The 19,515-nt window shown below is 42.0% G+C and overlaps 1 protein-coding gene across 1 annotated transcript; it reads right to left on the reverse strand.

Annotated features, from left to right (window-relative positions):
* Positions 1-1,101: 1,101 nt before the first annotated feature.
* FGF3 (fibroblast growth factor 3) lies at positions 1,102-10,592 on the reverse strand. Its single transcript, XM_006260077.4, has 3 exons — positions 10,001-10,592; positions 7,890-7,993; positions 1,102-3,337 (listed from the first exon to the last, which is right to left on the reverse strand). Exons 1-3 carry the CDS (start codon positions 10,269-10,271, stop codon positions 3,005-3,007), a joined length of 708 nt encoding a protein of 235 aa, XP_006260139.2. The 5' UTR covers positions 10,272-10,592; the 3' UTR covers positions 1,102-3,004.
* Positions 10,593-19,515: the final 8,923 nt, after the last annotated feature.

The following is a 19,515-nucleotide window of genomic DNA, read 5'->3' on the forward strand; positions in this document are numbered from 1 at the left end:
CTTTATAATGGGATACATAATTTTGACTGCTTTTTGCTGAAGAAGAAATTAAAGGGAAAAAAAATTACCTATGTAGACAACCAAAAGTCAGTTAGAGGGAAGCTAGTTATCCCAAAGTGGCATCAATTGCCAACCTCCAGTTTTTATAAGTGAATTTCAAAGGTCAGATCTCTTGTGGTGGGGAAGCAGGGGCATGGTCAGCAGAGAAAGAACAGTTCTGGGGAAAGCCATGAAAGCTACATGGCATCTGCCCCAGGCAAACCCAGGGGAGACTGTTGTCCATTTATAGCACACCAGATGTTTTCCCAAAGTGCAGGAAGAAACAAATCCTGTTCTGCAAAGTTCTCAGTGTACTGGTAGGCTTGATGCGCAACCAGGAATCGCCTCAGTAGTTGAGAAAATAGGCAAATAGGAGGGTTACAAAATGTCACATCGCTGCTTAGCTGTTTTGCGTGCTTCCTAACACGAACATAACAGGGCCCATCTTACCAAAAATCTCTTTTCTCAGACTACTGCACCCTCACCCATCACAATGCCTTACTTCCCTTACTATCCAACTACCCATTTCCTTATTTGGTGTGGCAGCCTCAGGCAAGCTAGTCTGCAAACACTTTCCACCAAACCCTATTATCAACCTCCTTAGCTTAATTTTCCCTCCTAAGAGTACTTCCTCACTACCTTGGAGGGGAAATTTGCTGCCTGGGGACAACAGCAAGAGCAACACAGTATTTGAGAGCAGATATATTGCCATAGCAAGCTGAGGGACAAAAAAGGTAACATGTAATTTAATACCCAACACAGATGCAACCAGTCCTCCAAACATGCCCTGAAACGTGCAGTATTTTACAAAGCTGAAAGACCACATCCTCTGCTCTTCCATTGGGCTTTCATATTTGTCAGGAAGGGGAGAATACACTTTAGGCGGTCTACAAACCTGGCAGGTTTTTCCTAAAATAGCCTTTCTGGTGGCTTTTTCTGATACAGATTGATGTCTGTATTCTTCAAAACTCAAAACACAGTACTTTTTTTTACAAGGAAGAATTGTAAAGAATTCTTCATTGGCATTTTTAGCCAACTCTTTTGTAAGCATTATATAATACATCATTGTAATGTGTTTTTAATATATGCTGGAAAATAGAGAATGCTCGATTAACTAACCATTCAACATACAGTTTTTTCTTCTGTCACCAATAAGATCTGAGGATTAGGAGAACAAATGAGGAAATAATGGGAAAAATGTTAGGTCAAAACGACTTTTGGTGCAAAAGTGCTACTATGAGTCCACATTGCTAGGTATGTATAGAGGACAGAGCAATATTTTGGGCTCATTTAATAAGCTAAATTCTTTTTCTCTTCCTTATGAAAATCTACCACTGATTATGATAGCAGTTTTGCACATTTAGGCTTTAAATCCATTGTGAAATGGATAGAACACAGGAAGTCCTGCATGCTTTATACCAGTTTGATTTGGAACTGAATTAGCATTTATTTATTTTTTCTAAGTAATGGATGTTTATTTAACAGATTGTTAAGTTATTTGTTAAGTACACACTGAATACTAAATTCACTGCAGTCTCTCTTTTACTCAGCAGGGCTGTATTTGGGCCTGATTCTCTGAGGCAACAAACACCTCAAATCCTATGTCATCACAACATGATAATAATGTTATTGTTCACACTTGTAGCTGACATACATAAATCCAAATATTGCTTTTTCAATAAGATGATGTTTCCTGAATACTAAGTGGAAATTTTCTAACAAATAAGCTGAAAATAATATTCTAAAATTTTGCAAAAGTTCACTTTTGGATTCAGATCAAAATATTACAGCTGACTGGCTTTCATTAACTGTTTGCACAAAAATCCAAGATCATTAATTGAGATCCAAATTGTGTTTTACAGTTTGGGACCGTCTCTTCCAAATACAAGCTTTTAATATGAGATTAATGTAATAATAGTAGTAATAATCTAAAAATCAGTTAACTGCTATATTTTTGCATAGTCAAACTTTTTTTCTTTAAATGGTTGAAACATATTTACTCCCATGACTAAGATTTTATACAGAAAATATAAGATCAAAGTTTCCAGTCTGACAGCTAATGTTCCTATGTCACAACTCCGGTTGACTTCAGTGGGAATTTCAGAGACATAAAGATAACAGGAACAGACACTGAGTTACCACTCCCATTTAACAAAAATTTCTAATGGAAATGAAGACTCCCATCTTAAATGTCATTCTGAACGTATCCTGGAATAAGACTCAGTGTTTAAAAACTAGTTTATAAGTTCTTCCAAAATTTATATTAATTACACTTCATCTGATTTACCAAGATTTGTAGAAATCCATTAGCAAATAAGATAAGATACATTTTAATTGAACAAATTCTAAAATATCCTAATAATGTGCAGTTCTTTTGAAATGTTTAAATGTAAAGTAAATTTACAATTTCAGGTTAATTTAATGCCAGAGAAGGTAATATAACAGATACTGAACATTCATAAAAAAAATCTAGGTAAAAATAAATACAAGTAAGTTACAAATTAAACCAGTTTTGAGGTTTCTGTGTCTATTATAACTTCAATGTAGTCCTCTACTGGGAAACCAAAGAAAGTATTATGAAAGTGCTATGCTTTCTCTCAGGTGATAGGTGTATAATATTCATATTACACTGGGGAAGAAAGGTTCATTGGGGAATACTCTAAAGTAAGTTAAACAAACAACAAATTAAAATTAAGAAGAAAAATGCTAAAAGCCATTGGTAAAATCATTACATCAAACTAATTTACACTTCAATGTGCCTCAGTTTATGTCACATTTTACCACAGGTAACAATTCTAAAATAGCTAAAAGTAGATAGATTTGATGTGACCTCAAATTACATACACAGCGTATCAAAAACGTCCATGTTTATCTCTGTCATACAATCACAGCTGTTAGTTTTTTAGTAGCAATTTGAACACTTTCCCTTGCTTTCAGGCCCATCTTAACCTTCCTGAAGAGTCCACTAGTGCCCTCTCCGTCTTCTCTGGTTCTTATTTGGAGGTTTAAGTAGACTCTCTCTGTATTTAACATTTGTATGGAATAGTCGAACCATTTCATGGTCTTTGTTATCCAATACCCTGGGCAGAAAGAGAGAGGATTTCTGTGTCCTACGGGTTTTAAAGCCCCGTCTGGGTCGTCCTTTCCCATTGATAGAGACATACCAAAGCCTTTCAGCACTGGCTTTGCGTTTGTTGTTGGCTCCACTGGGCGCAGTCCGGTATAGGCGAGATGCATAAGTGTTATAGCCCAATTCATGGATCCTTTCCACAAACTCACACTCTGCATTGTAAGTTTCCTGTAAAGTAAACACCATTGTCATTAGACTCAAAAAGACGATGCTGGCAAAATGCATTCATCCTAATGCAGGTAAAGGACATTAAGAAGTCTCAGTTGGATATTAAGCAAATAGCTGCTGTATATGGAATAGAACATATGTTTTTAGAAGGACCAGATATCACAAGAGGACTCTAGAATAGAAGAGTAACTTTTTATGTATCAGTTGTATCACTGCAATATCAGAAGAGTCTAGAGTCAAAAAAATGTTCACAAACTAACATGAAATGGAAAAGGACAATACTACTAGTTATTTTGTAAACTGTTATATGTTTCTAGAGGTTTTCCATTTGTTTTACCCTTATGACTTCCTTGCTGCTACCTCATGTGACCTCCACATCTGTTGTTGCAATCACCTATTTTCTCTTGTCTTCAATTTAGACTATACGGTATTTGAAAGAAACAACCTTTTTTGTTTTATGGGGCCTTAGTAGTTAATGTGTTGCTTCTAGCTGCTACTCCAATATACATTAATAATTATCATAATCTCATAGGTTTGAACCTGGGACTAGAAATAAAGAACTGTCCCTAGTTCACAGTGGGCACATCTACACATTCATTAATGCGCCTTTGCTAATGTGCATTCAGTTTAGTACCTCTAATATGAAGTACTAGATAAAGGCACAGTAGCTGTGCAAAGGTGAACATTTTTTGCGACATTTAATGTGCAGTAGGCTAATTCTACTGTACATTAGTACATTAGCATGGTTTTTGCCATGACATACTAAAGCTCAGTAGAACAGTCCACTGCACATTAAGGTGTCTCATGTAGATGAGCCCAGTGCTGATTTGGGTGAGCTACCTAGCACTTCGGCTCAATTTCCCCATCCATAAAATGAGGGGAAAAATACTGTTTCTTAGAAATAATTTGAAAATTCATTAATGTCTGAACACCACTTTGAAGGTGAAAATAAATGTTGTTTGTTCAGCTTTGATGAAACTAACAGTTCTTTTGCATTTGTTTAAGATCAGGGAGGTGCAAGTCTTCAGACAAGGTCCTCTGAAACACCTGGATGCTCCTCTACTGTAAACAGTTCTATATACTGTTTATAGCAGAGGGCCACCTGTGCCCCTACTCCATCACTGATATGCTTCTCATCTTAGGATATGCTCCTGACACCACTAGAAGCTACTCCCTTCAGGGGTACTTATTTTAATATACCATGCCGAAATGTGTCCCTTTTGCCTGATTCTCAACTAAAAGAAAAAAATAGAATGTGAGGAATCCTTGAAGTGAACAGTAGCATTCAGTGTTAGAGTTTTAGTTCTTTACAATCCAGACCAAATTTACTGGATTTACAAGGATACTAAAGGTATTCTTTACATTGCACATAGCTACAAATGTAAGTCTTTTCATTTCTTTGTCATCTCACAAGTTAAACAGGCAATATATGCAAAGCATTAAAACAAAAAAGAAGCTACAGAAGGGTCTTGGTTGGTGTCTTCTCTAAGATGTCTTCTCTTGAGGAACAACTGTCTAGTAATTAGGCCAGTAGCTTAGGGCCTTGGACAGGTAGGTTCAGTTCTTTGTTCCATCATATTATCTTGGTTGAAATCCTGCCCATGTCTCTGAAGACCTGATTATTAAAGATATGCAGGCACTTAAAAATGCTAATAAGGTGCTTTGACAGTTCAGTTTATACCATTTCCACATTTAAAGAGTAGAAATTATCTTGCTGCCCTATCTCACAGGTATAAACACAGAGGGTAAAGACATTAAAAACTGTGGAGTTCTCAGAAACCATGGTGATGAAGGGCATACAAGTACCATAGATTTTTCTTCTTCCACCTCTGTTCCTGCTCCTAGGGGGTAGATTTTCATGTGCTCATGAGACCACAGCAGAATTCCATAAAGACATGCATGACTGGCATAGCTATTCTGAAGAAACACTCTAGAATTCTGGTATCATTTAGCTATTCCAAAGCCAAAAAAATCAAACCAAAACAAAATCCTCCCCGGTTTGGAAACTCAAGTCTGGAAAAAACAAACAAACCCATATTTTATTCTAGAATACGTAATTATTTCAGGACAAAGCAATTTTTATTTTGGGATAGCGTGTTCCCAAAGGAACATGTATAGTGGAACAGTTATTTTAAAATAGCTGTTCCAGTCAGTTTCTTCTTGGTGAGAGAGAATATCCTTTCTTACTCTGAGTCCTTGTCTTTTACTTCCTTCATAGAAAGGGGAAGCTAAAAGGAAAGAGCTTTTCCCACACCGGTTGCCATCAAGAAGAGAAGTTGTGAAACGATCTGCTTGGCATGAGCGACTGGTGCCACCTTAGTCGGGGCGGGGGGAGGGGGGAGTACATGTCCCCCCAGCGGCCAATTGCAACAACCAGAAGTGGCTGCAGCGCTTCATCCAGTGCTCCTGCTCCTGAGCCACCACTTACAAGGAGGGGCACCGGCACTCATGCCTGTTCCCCCTGCCTGTTGCCTAAGCAGGGAGCGCAGCCAGTCAGGGGGTGCACCAGCACTCTCAGGGGGTGCATGTGCACCCTTGGGCACCCCCTATGCATTTCCACTTCTCCTTGGCCTTGAACAGAAGTAGCAAATTTGGTTTTTCAGTATCAGAGAAGTTTTCACAGCTGATTCTCCACCCACTGAAGTGGAGACCAACAAGGATAGCCCCAAATTGGCCTGATTCTTTCTCATGCTGAAGGGAAAGATGCAGGAGGGAAGGGCCTGTCTCTGGCTTCCTTCCATTTAAAGATTTTTTTTCACTAAGAGTTTGTTAGTGTTATGTGAATTCATTCTATATAATCTTGTTACAAACAAGGAAAATGTAAGAAGTAGTAAAAATTCACTTTAACATCATTCACTGAAGGCCTTTTTGATTTGGTAGAAGAATACCCATAGAAAAAAGGATCCTCATTATCATTTGGTAGCTCTAGCTGGGAACGCAGGGAACATTCTGTCTCTGGTCTGACACAGCAGAGCAAATAATGGGTGCATTCCACTTCAACTGTGTGTTTCTTTGGTAATGCTTTTTGTGATATAAATCCCACAACGAATCATCATCTTTATACAACCCCTTTATCAAGTACCACTTGCCACTATAGATGGAATATTCACCAGAAAAAAAAACTCTTCAAAAAGGAGGAGCAACATATATAATATATGGAAATAGCTGAGTACTCCTCAAGCATAAAGTGGAGTTACCTAGGTTGTATGTGCATGGAAAACCTCTCATAGCTTGAGGATGTATCATGCTGTTCAAATCAACAGAATTACATATAATGAGTAGTTGAAGGAAGCAAGTTTCACATAGCTATATTTAACCCTATACTTTTTTTTCTTTCTCTTTTCAAATCTGCTTTCATACCACAGGATTCCTGCTTAGGCAAGCTGTATACAGTCTGGTTGTTGTATAGGAATAGATGGATTTGGAGATTGCCTGCAATTTAATCAAGGACGTGGGACCAAATTCAAAGTTGATGGGTACTGTGTGCAAGATACCTATTGAGAAATATTTATATGCCCTTGTGTGCATATGGCTACAGGGGTGAAGTGAACTGCACATGTGAACTAAAGTTTAAATGGAAAAATCTTACACATCATGGGTGAAATCCTAACCCCCCTAAAATCAATGATAAAACTCCTGTTGAGTTTAGTGGTCCCAGATTTCACCTTAAGAGTCTAGAGCTGTGGTTCTCAACCTATTTGCCATAGTGGGCCACACTTGGAGCTCTCAATGTGTTATTTGGGCTGCACCCACACAACTTACTTACTGTGTATCCATTTAACAGGATATCACACAGGCCACAGCAGTGTGCCGCGTGCAGCCTGTGGGCCATGGGTTGAAAACCACTGGTCTAGGGGAGCATATAGGTTCAAGTAGTGGATTGGGGGGCTTACTTACACTTATATATTCTTATGCCTTCTTGTAGTTGCTTCTCCTGCTATATCCCTGGCTTCTAACTCCAATTTAAATTCTCTTTCACTAGCCTGAGCACCAGTTCAATGGCTTCTGCCAGAAGAGCTGCAGTTGATGCCAGTATGGCATTTTCTTATAGTAGGAATGCTCATTCTATTTTTAGACTCCTTTCCTTCTAACATTTGCATCTATTACTGATGTCAGACACATACACCTCTGAACTTTTCAAATAGATATAGATATTTTGTATTTGAAAAGATTGCTGCTGGTGAATTTAATATTATATAATATCAACACTTGCACTTATTAAGAAAACCTCAAGTATATATGGTTTTGACTAGTGTATCATTTTATCTCTAGGAGCACAGGTGATATACAGGAAAGAATATTTAGAATTTAGCACCTTTACTTTAAGACTCTCAAAGCATTTTATGGATAATGATTTCTCATAACAAAATCAAAGAGAAAGCTGCTACAGAATTTAACATTTTCCTACAACATGTACATATATCAAATAATTTTTTTCCATTCATGACAATGGTGTTTCTTTCCCCCCCATTGAAAATCTTTGGTTCTCAATGGGAAGGTGCTCTTTTTTCATACAAGGATTGAGATACCACTGTCTTAAAGTAAAACTTACTGAAGCATAAAGTCTGCCTCTTTTGTTCATTGCCAGGTATCTGCTGGAAAATAAACCTTTGATGGCAACAATTCCAACATCAACTGCAGTTATCTCTAGAATACCTAGAAATAGAAAAAAAAACCAAACAGATGAGAATTGTGTTCCTTCCTCTCCTCTGTAATTTCCTGAGATGCATCTGAAAGGTTGCTTACCTCCAGAAAATCATTTCACCTGTGTGTCATACACAAAAGGTGATACTGTAAAAAAGACTATACCAAAAAGAGACAATAAAGAACAACAGCAGCAGCATGGGGAATAGCTAGCAAAAAACTTGACAGCAAATCCTTGGTTGTTTGATTGAGACTGAATTATTTCAAGAAGGAAAGAGCTGACACAGAACTAGCGGTTCACCTAATCCTGTATGTATATAAAAATGTTTAAATCCCCTTTAATTATTTTCTTAGGGATGTGAGAGTGCTTGACTTATTGAAACCAGTCACAAAGCTGCCCATTTCAAGACAATGCTTTTTCTGAGGTCTCCAGAGGGTAAGATGGAGTAAGACGGCTGTGTCTTAGATCCATGAAAGGACTTGTCATTTAGGAAGTCAATGCAGTGCTTGAAACAAGGACAATATGCCTAGCTAAGCCCAATTAAAAGGGAGGAGGTATTTCAGCCCACGGAAGATAGTATATGCCAGAGTGTTTAAACCCAGCCAAAGGAGGCTAAGATGCCAAGGAGATTTGAGACCTTAGAGGAAGATGCCGCAGTAGGAGTGATAGGGATACATGTACCTTATTTTTTGCAGTTCTACCCCCAGTGTAGCATTTGGTACACCAGCTCAGTACTGTCTGTAACAGCAAATGTAAAAATCCCCTGATCGTAAACTCACAAGTGTCTTTGGATCACGGTAACACAGAGTGATAAGCTTTTCTCTGTTCCTGAGTTAAACTCTTAGTCCCACTAAGTCTCCAAGATTTAGGATAATTACGGTACAGCTGTTTTGAATCACCTCTTGCCTGAACTCTGAAGGATGTCTCCTAAAAGTCTTTGATAGCGAGGGGTTTTCCTCTAGGAAATCGTGGTTTTCCTTTGCGGACTTCAGACAGATCTCTGAGGTCTCCTATCTCTGTGTGCCATCGCAAGCCAGGATTTACGCTTTCCTGAAGCATCGCGGGCTGCAGGCTCCCGGAATGGGGAGCCTGCTCCGCTCGCCCAGGGATGGGGACCCGCAGGTCCGGGCCGCCAGGGAGCCGCGGGGACACCCCGCCCAGAGTCCCCACCTGCAGCCCGCGCCCCTGCTCGGATGTGGAGACAGCCCAGGCTCCCCCTGACTCCTGCCAGATCCCGTTTCATCTCAATTACTGCGGATTTCAAAGGGGGCAGGAGGCACTCGGGCCAGAGCACCTCCTCCAACGAAGAGATCTGGGCAACAACCAGCGGCCTGGGGGTCACTGGCTTGGCTGAGGGCTCCTCAAGGGTCCCTAGGGAGCAGGGAAGGGAGGAGACCGACCCTCCCGGCAAAGCAGGGGGCCAGTGCAGGGCACTCACTCACGGCTTGCCCCCTCCCAAGGGGCCAGGAAGGGGGGACCTGCGAGCCAAGGTGCCGCAGCTGAGTGAGCTCCGGGCTGCCCCCCTGCAGCCCGCAGCGATGGCAGAGGGATGCTCCTCCTCGCACCGGCTCAGTGGCGCTGGAGGGGGGGAGCATCTGATCCTCCCCGTCGCTCCCGGGCTCTGTCCGAGCCCTGAGCACTTCCGTGGGAGTGCCTGCCTGCAAGTCGGGAAGGCGATTTAGGGGCGTTAATGGGTGGGGGAGGCGGGCCCGATCCCTCTGAGCTTCCTTGCCTGGCCCCAGGGGAGGAGGAGCCCGGAGAGGAGCTCCCCCAAAGCGCGCTGGGCTGATCCGCTGCCGCGTCTACACACGTGCAAGGGCCAAGGGTGGGTTGCTAAGAGCAAACCCCGGGCGTGGGGGTGGGGGGGAGATGAAGGGGCAGCGGTGCCCTCCTGAGCCCCCGGGGCACCCCTCAAGCGGCAGCACTCCTCCGCATCCCCGTGCCACTTACTGTCACTCCCTTCTCAGCATCCCCAGGCTGGCGATGGCCCCGGAGAGCCGATCCCGCCGGCTACTTACTGAAGACGCTGTTCTTCTCCAGGGTGCCGTTGATTTTCCCGCTGGCGTGGATCTGGAGGTGGTACTTGGTGGCACAGTAGAGCTTGCGGCGCCTGGGAGCTCCCCCGAGATGCTCATAGACCCCGCCGCGGCCCCCAGCATCTCTGCGCAGCCTTGGGTCGCACGTCTGGCCTTTGGCACAAGAAAGTGCCTCGGGCACCTCCGCCGCCAGCCCTGGGGACCAAGACTCCTGCAACAAACTCAGGAAGAAGAAGATCCAAATTATAACCATTGTGGCATGATGGCCGCAGCGCTGAGTCTGCTGGGGAGATCGCGCCCGGGAGCCAAGGACACCAGGGGTCCCATTAAAGAAGTCTTGCTAGCAGCACTCCACAGTTGCAAGGCGCGCACCGACTCCAGCCGCGAAGCATTGGCGAGCTCGGATCTGCCTCGATCTCGACCCTTTTTTTTCCCCTCTGCCTGAGATCTACTGAAGCCAGTAGCCACCAGCAAAGGCCACCGGAGAGTCCCAGCTGTTTGGAAAGGATGGAGCTGCAGTGATCAGAGTCCTCCTTGGGCTTCCAGATAGAAAGGCTGCATGCAGGAGAGAGGGGCGTGGGGGGGGGGGGGGGGAGAGGGATTGGGGGGGGGAGAGAGCCACTGAGCAAGAGACTGGGGAAATTTCGTTGATCGACAGAGCATAGAAATAAAAGAAGCTTCCTGCAACAATAGCCTGATCTGCGACCAATTGATACAAAGCAGAGGAGGCAAAGGTATCAGTCTTGTGTGAACTCCCAGAGTGCAGCATGGATAAAATTACACAGCATCTCTCTGTCACACACACACACACAAGCTGTGGCTTCTTGGGATAACCGCATCGCGGGATGGAGGGATTGCGGGGGGGAGCAGCAGCAGCCCATGTGAGGGGCAGAGCATTGCTTCTGCCTCCACTCCCCTGCATCTGAAAGATCCGAGGAAAGGAATAATTATGCATATGAAAAATATACATTGAGGACCTCCATCCCTGGGGTCCCTCTCCATCCTAAGTCACAATACGTGAGAACTGGGATGACTGATGCCCAAATAAAACAACTGGGGGGAACCGCTTTTAAAAACGCACTTAAAAAAAAAAAGTGGGGGCATGAGAAAGGACTTCCAGAGTCTGGCTGCTCACAGGAGGCTAAGGAGAACAACACCTATGGAAGAATTTGCCTGTCAGCCTTTAGTGATTTAAACTTCTGCCCTGCCTTTGTCCTGGATGCTGATAGAAACCAGTTATTAGTAAATCAATCAATTCCTGATTAGAAATATGCATGCTGTGGAAGGGGGGGGGGGGGCTGGCAACATGCACTCAGCTCTAAATATACCTTATGCAAAGTATCTTAGGCACCCAGCTGGAAACAAAGCATCAGCATTATCTACTTCCTTGCCAGTGGATATGCATGCAAGAAGTTAGAGATAATCTGTTTCTTTTTCTTGTTTTCTCTGGTCAGCTACACGAGATCTGGAGTCGCTTGTATGTAGCGCCACTAGATACACTCTCCCCTTCCCTCCCTCCCCCGTCTCTTCTTGAGTCACCTATAGATCAACAGAGAAGACAAAAGATGAAACAACCGCTATAGAAATTAAATCGTCCTTGTGTGCTGCTCCAGCAGCTCGTTAATGAGATTTGCATCTGAAACAGTCAATAACAGTTTGGGGAAGTGTTGGAGAGATAATTAGTATTAATGTGCTTGAAGGGCACACGGCTCTACCTTTGAATGAAGCCATGTCAAACCCACAGCTTTTGACCCTGTACAATATATGCTTTGCTTTTTTCAGCGCCACTGCCAAGACAATGTATATCTATAGACTATATCTGACAGTATATCTATGGCAATATACATCTCTATGTGGATGTGTATTCAAAAGACATTTCTACGTTGGAGGAAGGGATTTCCGTCCACTTTAAACCGATCTGGAAGAAAAGACACTTTTACCGGTCGGAAAATAAGGGAAATTACCTTTTTTTCTACAAGGGATGGCAGGCGGGCAAAGGGATCTGGAAAAGTACTCCCTTTTAACTGTGCTTCAGACTAAAGGCTTTTCCTCTGGAATAAAAGGAAATACATAAAGAACCACAAACACCCCTCTCCCCCAACACCGCCCTCCCTCCTTTTTTTTCCACAAGTTACGTCCTAACCTCACAAGGAGAGTTTGATCTGAGAACTGATAGATGTTTGTATAATATGATACATATTTGGTGTCTGTATTGTTGCATACGTGTGACAGTCAAACCCCCACTGCCAGAAAACAATAGCAGCAGCCACAGCAGTGGAGACCCAGGCTGTTTAGTGATTGAGATATAATATCCATTCAACGTTTTGGGCAAGACACTAAACTTTCCAGATCCTCCAGCTCTCACAGAGACAACAGTCCCACTGAAATGAGCTTGTTCCTGAAGAAGTGCATGTAAAGGAGGTCCTTTGAATCCTTAGCCATCCCAAAACTAGAGGACAAAATGGGCAGTCGAAATACCACCCAGAAACTCGGGTGCTGAAGGAAATTGTCTGGAAGATAGATGCCTAGGGAGATAGCATACAAAGACAAGATGCATCACATTTAGGAGTCCTGATAATATCCGTATCTATAGAGCTAATCTTTAGGTGATCTTCAAACCCGGTGGGTCTTCCTACAGAAGTGAAATCGAGATTTTACAATTTTATATTTGCAAGGAGTTTTTTATTAGTACTCTGAAAAAAAAGAAAAAAAGAAAAAGGCTCTGTAAGATACTCCTTCCCTCCTACAATAGTAAACCAAAAAGCCTAGTGGGTGGAAGAGTAACACGTTAATGACTTTTGTTCAAATTGCTTCCATCTTGATCACATTGTGGTTACTATTTTCATAATTAGCACCATCATCTACAAATCTTTCCGCCTTGGGCATCTAACACAGACAGGCTTCCCAAGCGATGTGTATTCTACTTATTAGGGAGGGGAACACTTCTGGATCTGTATCCATTAATGGTTCCCTTTCAAATGAAATGAATACGACCTCCAGCGAAATATCAAAGGGGTAGAGCTACCTTGTCTCACTTGGTGCAACATTGAATAGCAAGCAACTTTTAAGTCGTTTTGCGCTAGTCAGACATCTATACAATAAAACATAAACCCACTCTTGTATATAGTAAGTTGTCTGGTGACCATTTTTTGAAAACAAAAAAGGTCCCTTTGATGTGGTCTAATTCTAACAGAGGGTGGGACGTCAGATGTGGTCTACCGATTCTTTCTGGAAATATTTTTAATTATGCCCCAAAGCTCCTTGTAGCCCCAAAGTAATAATCAGCGAGCAGTTTGAGTCTGTTACTTAATGTGGAAGGGAGAATAGGCTCTAGCCAGTATGCAGCTAAATTAGAATTACAATCTATAATGATCTATTAATTCACTTGAAATGCGTAATTGTAAGTGGGACATGTTAAGCATCTATTATTCTTTATGCTTGATCTTGTTAGCTAAATATTTCTAAAAGTTCTTCTATTTAAGTCATGCAGGCAGGATTTCCCCGAGAAAAAAAATGAGTATTTGAGAGAGGGGTTGTATTATTATTATTATTATTATTATTATTATTATTATTAATCATCACTTTTATTTCTTACTCGTGCCTCAATTGCAAAGCGGCATTTCTGCTCTCCATTTCTGACTCAGGAGCACAGAACCGCTTCTCAGTGCGCCCGACCAAATGCTGACTTGTGGCATGAAGTCTGTCGAAATGGCACAGCCTGGAAACATTGAGCAAACCTCTGAAAAGAAAAGCAAAAAAACCCAAAAAAACAAAAAAACCCCAACGTTTTTAAACCTGCTCGTCATCTGCGCCCTGTTAATGCAGTTTACAAGCAGGTAGTTTGCATTGATTGAGGTTTACCATTGCAGCGATCTGCAGTACTTAAATCCTCTCCTTCAAGCACCGGATCCTACGTCCTGTACAGTACACATCACTCTTCTTTAACACACGTCAGTGATTTACAGTGAAGCCCTTAGTCTAATGCGAGAAGGAAGTTACAATTTGTAGAGCAATAAATACCAAGGAGGTAGGCGGAGCCCCCAGTAGAAAATTGCCCTCCCTTCCCAATTAAAAATCCATTCCAGTTCAAACATGGATCGTGGGAAGGGCTCAAAGAAAATATAGTGCAAGGGATTATTAGGTGTGTGTTTGCAACTGTGCTAATACTCCCCCTCCGTAGGATAGTGTGTTCACACCTGCTGCTGGTGGTGCTGAGAAAAGGGCATAGCATGCTAGTCGATATTATTCGACTATAGCTTGTTTTTCTTTGTGGTTTCCCCAGCGGGGCAATTCTGCACCCTGTGAACAATACCCTCTTCTCTGAATGACTTTCCAGACCACACAGCATCTCAGTACCTTGTTCCCTGCATGTAGGCAATATTGCTCCTTATACAGTATGCTGGCAACTTCAGAAAGCAAAGCCTTCTGGATGGTAACTGAATGCACCTTCTGAGTTGGAGAAGAGATATTAAGATTTCCTGTAGTGCAAATGTTAGGTAGATAAAAGACAGACATCAACATTTCCCTCTCTGATTCTGCTGTTAATTTTTTAGTTATTTTATAGGTATAAGCAATAATATAAGGTCTTCTCATTTAGGAAGAGAGAGTTAATTCTATAGTGACTATGTTAGCTATTGCTAGTTTACAAGGCAGAACCTTTAATCACATCAGTTTTAGATGGGTTACTGTGTCATTTATGTCTATAAGCTGCAGTGTTATATAGATTTGAGTGTTATAGTTAGTCTTTATAGTTATATTAATATTATTAAAAAACAAAAAAACTTGTTCCTTATTCAGGCAAATTTCTATTAAGATCAGCAAGATTTTGCTGGTGTAAAGACTGAGAGATGGATTTTAATGGGCCTGTTTTGAAGTCCACAGAATTAAATAAGTGGCTTTGCATTGATTTCAATGGATTTGGATCAGGCCCTATACCATGACAGAAAAATCAAGAACATTATCTGAGAACAGACAGAAAACAATCTCTTAATAGTGTATTAAGGTATTCAAAACAAAAAATGAAATGCAACAACTTTAAGTTAAGATATAAAATTATTCTTTCCCCCCTCCCTTTTTATCACCTATTTTTTCTCAGCTTATAGGGAAAGGAACAAGTGAAAACAGAAATGCATAGATACAGAAAAACCCTGTTATCACAGAGTATACTTGTCTGTTTACGTATGTCATGTGGATTACTACAGATGAGTATGTGTCATAACACCGAACAGAACTAAAACAGATTAATGTAAAGCAGTACAATAATACAAAGTACAATGGAAATAATTATATAAAAGGAATATGTACTTGTAGGGGCTGGGGGAGGGAGTTGGCAGAAGAGAGAGTAAAGCAATAGAAATGAATGCTCTGAACACACAGGGCTAGATTTTCAAAACCACTCTGTTCCTATGAAACCCTATTCAGACCATTAACATGTGGAAATCTTTTGAAAATCTGGCTGCTTCCTTTGGTATCTCAGTGGGAGCTGAGCTCTTAAAAATGTGGCGATTAATGTTAGTCTAGACTTACTTTGGTATATACTGTATGGTATAACACAGAATCTGGCCCACACTTGTCACATACCCAATCCTGTAGCCTTTCTTCACACAATTATTTTAACTGTTTTCAGAATTTGCTCCCTCAGTCCTGCCACATCAGAGAGTTGTGATGGTTTCACTAAAACCTGAATATCTCAGAGAACCTTGTTATTTGGAAGGAATAAGACAACCCCCTTTCAGTTATGTGGTTGTGGGTAGATCACCATACTCTGTCTCAAATCAGATGGCATACATTGTGATTTAGACTATGACAAGATGACCTTTGTGAAATGGGTCCTATATCTTGAGGAAGTGTTAGGTAGACTAGGGCTAAGTACAGATATTTGGGGAAGTTAAATTGAGTTCAAAATGGACACCTGATTTAAACTTAGCTCATCCTGGTGCTGACCTTACACTTATAGACCTGGTCTCAGTGACCAGCCGTCAATCTAAATCTGTACCTGAACAGAAGCTCCATGCACACAAACTGGTCTAAAAATTGCAGAACCAAGTTTAAGATAAGCCTGGATCTATGCAGTATCAGACTTACTAGATTTAGGTCAAATGCATGGACCTTCTATCCGTTCTCCCTGCACAGCCCCAGGGCTGGGAAAAACCAGCTATTGGCCCCAGCTCGGGGGCTGCTCTTTTCACCCCCCCCAACTGCCAGCCCCTGACAAGCTCTCAACCCACATCCCACAAGCTGCTCCAGATGCAGCCGCTTTTTTCAGCATTCACTGCTTCTGGAGCCAAGCAAGTATGACAGAAGGCTGGGGCACGTGACTTATGAGGAGAGGCTGAGGGAACTGGGTTTATTTCATCTGCAGAAGAGAAGACTGAGGGGGATTTGATAGCAGCCTCTAACTACCTGAAGGGTGGTTACAAGGAGGATGGAGCTAGACTGTTCTCAGTGGTGTCAGATGACAGAACAAGGAGCAATAGTCTCGAGTTGCAGTAATAGTGATTTAAATTCAATATTAGGAGAAGCTTTCTCACTAGGAGAGTGGTGAAGTTTGGAACAGGTTACCTAGAGAGTGGGGGAATCTCCATCCTTGGAGATTTTTAAGGCCTGGCTTGCCAAAGCCCTGGCTGAAATGATCTAGTTGGGGATGGCCCTGCTTTGAGCAGGGGTTGGACTACATGACCTCCTGAGGTCCCTTCCAAACCTAATTTTCTATGATTCTAAGTAGGTCCCAGTGTGGGGCAGGGCAGAAAAGTTGGGGATATAGGTTCACTGGGGGGGACCCCATGCCACCCACAGGTCATGCCTGCCCCCCCCATGAGTAACATCTCCTCCCCCCACCCCACCAGAGGATCAGATCTGAACCCCCCCCTACCCCGGCACACCAGCACATCACACCTGGCCCCCATCCCTTTATGGATTCCCAGTCCCCTCCAGTCTGATGAACCCCCGGGTTGTTTGAATACCTTAAGTTGTTTGAATACTGTAATTCTGCTAGCCCCCCTCCCCCCCCCTTTCTGATTTACGTGCTATCAGGCAGCCATTTTGAATGGATTTAACCTCCTGCTAATGCCCTTGAAAGTCTGTACTTAGCCTGAGAAGTAAAATGTGAGGGGAGGAAGGGAATACGTTAAGGGTAGTGGATAAAAAATGGAAGAATGATCCAAAGGAACAATACATAAATCTCCCTGAGGTCCAGTTTTATTCTGTTTTCTTTTAGTGGAAGAACCTGAAAGGGGTATCTAATATTTTGATGTCAAGTACAAACCAATATAGAATTTTGACACTGACACTTGCTCTTTCTCACACTCACACATACACACTTATACCCATTCCTCACTTTCTGGCTTGTGGTGAGGAAGAAAAAACATTACTGAGAAGAAGGGGAGAAAAGAAAAAAACACTTCTTACTGATGCTGTCTGTATCCACCTAACATATTCTCTTGGAAAAATAAGGACCATACATAGAAAATGGACATAAATTTAATTCCATTTTTTAAAAATCAAAACTACACTCATGCTTTCTAGGTATACTTAGACTTATAAAACCTACCACTAAACCAGGCATCACCATAGCCTCTTTGATTTTGCTAGTCCAGATGACTGAGGGAAGATTCAAGCAGGGATGTGGGGTCACTTGCACAACCCTTTGTTCTTGCTCTACTCAAAGTTTAAAACCAGATAGACTGGCAGTGTCAACAGCATTTCTAGTCAGACTACTGAAGGAGTCAGTTGACTTCATAGCTCATTGTAAAAAACCTGATTGCTTCTAAACTCTTCATTCCACAGGTTTTAATGACCCTGTCTTCTTTTTAATGGTCTTGATGTTCCACCTACCATGCTAGCCTTTGTTCTGCAATCCTGTTGTCTGTTAGCTTCTCCTGGTAATGAAGCTCCTATTTCACATCCCCGTAGATGGTTTTTAACTCATTCCAGGGTGCAGAGAGGAGTGACAAATTTTGCCCAATCTGGCCACGGAATGCAATCTATAGCTATGACCAAACACAAGTGCACAGCTGCAAACCACTTAAAAATGGCTCATCAGATTAAGACATTTCAAAACATAGCATCTTCTTCTTGTGTCTGCACTGCCTTCCAGCCTCCAAGCTGTTTTCACAATGGGAGGAGGGTAAGGAGTGGAGGGAGTTCAGTGTGGGGTTTTTTCAGCCCCAAAGGTGGGGTGGGTATATTGGACCCCCTCAAGAGGGGGGGGACTCCAATTCGTCCATCTCACGCTCCAGCACTGGCTGGGGAACTCCTAGAAGGAGTTCCCTCTGATCCCATTTTTCCCTCCCATTCTGAAAACAGGGACAGGCTGGGAGAGAGTAGGGGCCATTGCTAGGAGAAACCAGCTGCAGGCTACAGTGAACTGCTGTTTGGTCCAGGGGATCATTGTAACTTGGGACACTTCTTGCAAAGCATTCTGAGTTACAGCAGGGAGCTGCACTTCTGTCTGTGCTCCCAATTAAGTTATATTTGCTTTTGCTCCAATCTTTAATTGATTAATATAGCCCTAAGCCCTTACATGTAAGTAAAACTTCTAGTTAATTTTTAACGGGACAAAAATATGTGTTGTTTTATATACAGTGATGCACCTCATCATCTGCACCCCCCTTCTCACAGTTTTAGATCCACTCATGCAGGTGACTCCTTTCAGAACCTGGGAGGGTAAAACTGGAGGGAAATGGAAAGGAGACAAAATAAAGGGAGGAAGAGTGGATTCACAACTTAAATGAGAAAATATTCCTCCTGGATTGCACACACCATCATGATAATAAGCTAGGTCAATAACCCCCCAAAATGTGAGCATTCCCAGTTTTAAGGAATTATTTTTCTTTATTCCATAGTACTGGGTGGAAGGTTCTCACCTAACTTTTTTCTCTCACACAGATGTATTCTAGGGCTTATTGAATTCTGTGAGAAGACTTTTAAAGTATTTAAGCATATGGGATATGCAGATAGTTGCCTAATGTGATTATCCAAAAAAAAAAAAAAAATCTAGATGCAACCATCCCCAATAAACAACTTTGCCTAGGTCACACTGGATGTCTGTGACAGAGCATAAATTCTCCAGAATGCAGAGTTACTATGTCCCAGAGAAGTACCCTCTTTACTGGGCTGTCATTTCTTTAAGTTTTCATATGAAAATATTTGTCAGTAAATTAAGTATTACAGAATGCATATTCTTTAAATTGATTCCTCAATAGGAATGTGCCTACCCTTTGTCACTTCAAAACTGTCTGTAAAGTAGTATCCGTCAGAGTTATCCATACAGTTCATCTATATATTTACTTCCTTTGCTGGGAGTGGGGAGAGATGCAAGCCTAGCTATACTACTCAGTTTCTTCTGACCACTGTAGGAAAAAAAGTACTCAGCTATGATCACTGCTACACTTCTCAGCCCTCCTTTTGGGAAAGGTTAGCATATTTTCTCACATCATTTTACCTTACATTACAACCTGTCAGCTGCTTTTGGCAAACATTTTAGGTCTCTCAGTTTT

Source organism: Alligator mississippiensis, chromosome 2, assembly GCF_030867095.1.
Source record: "Alligator mississippiensis isolate rAllMis1 chromosome 2, rAllMis1, whole genome shotgun sequence".
Classification (NCBI taxonomy): Eukaryota; Metazoa; Chordata; order Crocodylia; family Alligatoridae; genus Alligator; species Alligator mississippiensis.

Excerpts from the sequence above, each read along its gene's own strand:
- FGF3 (XM_006260077.4), bottom strand. The coding sequence starts at position 10,271 with ATGGTTATAATTTGGATCTTCTTCTTCCTGAGTTTGTTGCAGGAGTCT. Across the intron at positions 7,994-10,000 it reads GGAGAAGAACAGCGTCTTCA|GTATTCTAGAGATAACTGCA; the intron begins GTAAGTAGCCGG and ends TTCTATTTCTAG. Across the intron at positions 3,338-7,889 it reads GAGGCAGACTTTATGCTTCA|GAAACTTACAATGCAGAGTG; the intron begins GTAAGTTTTACT and ends TTTACTTTACAG.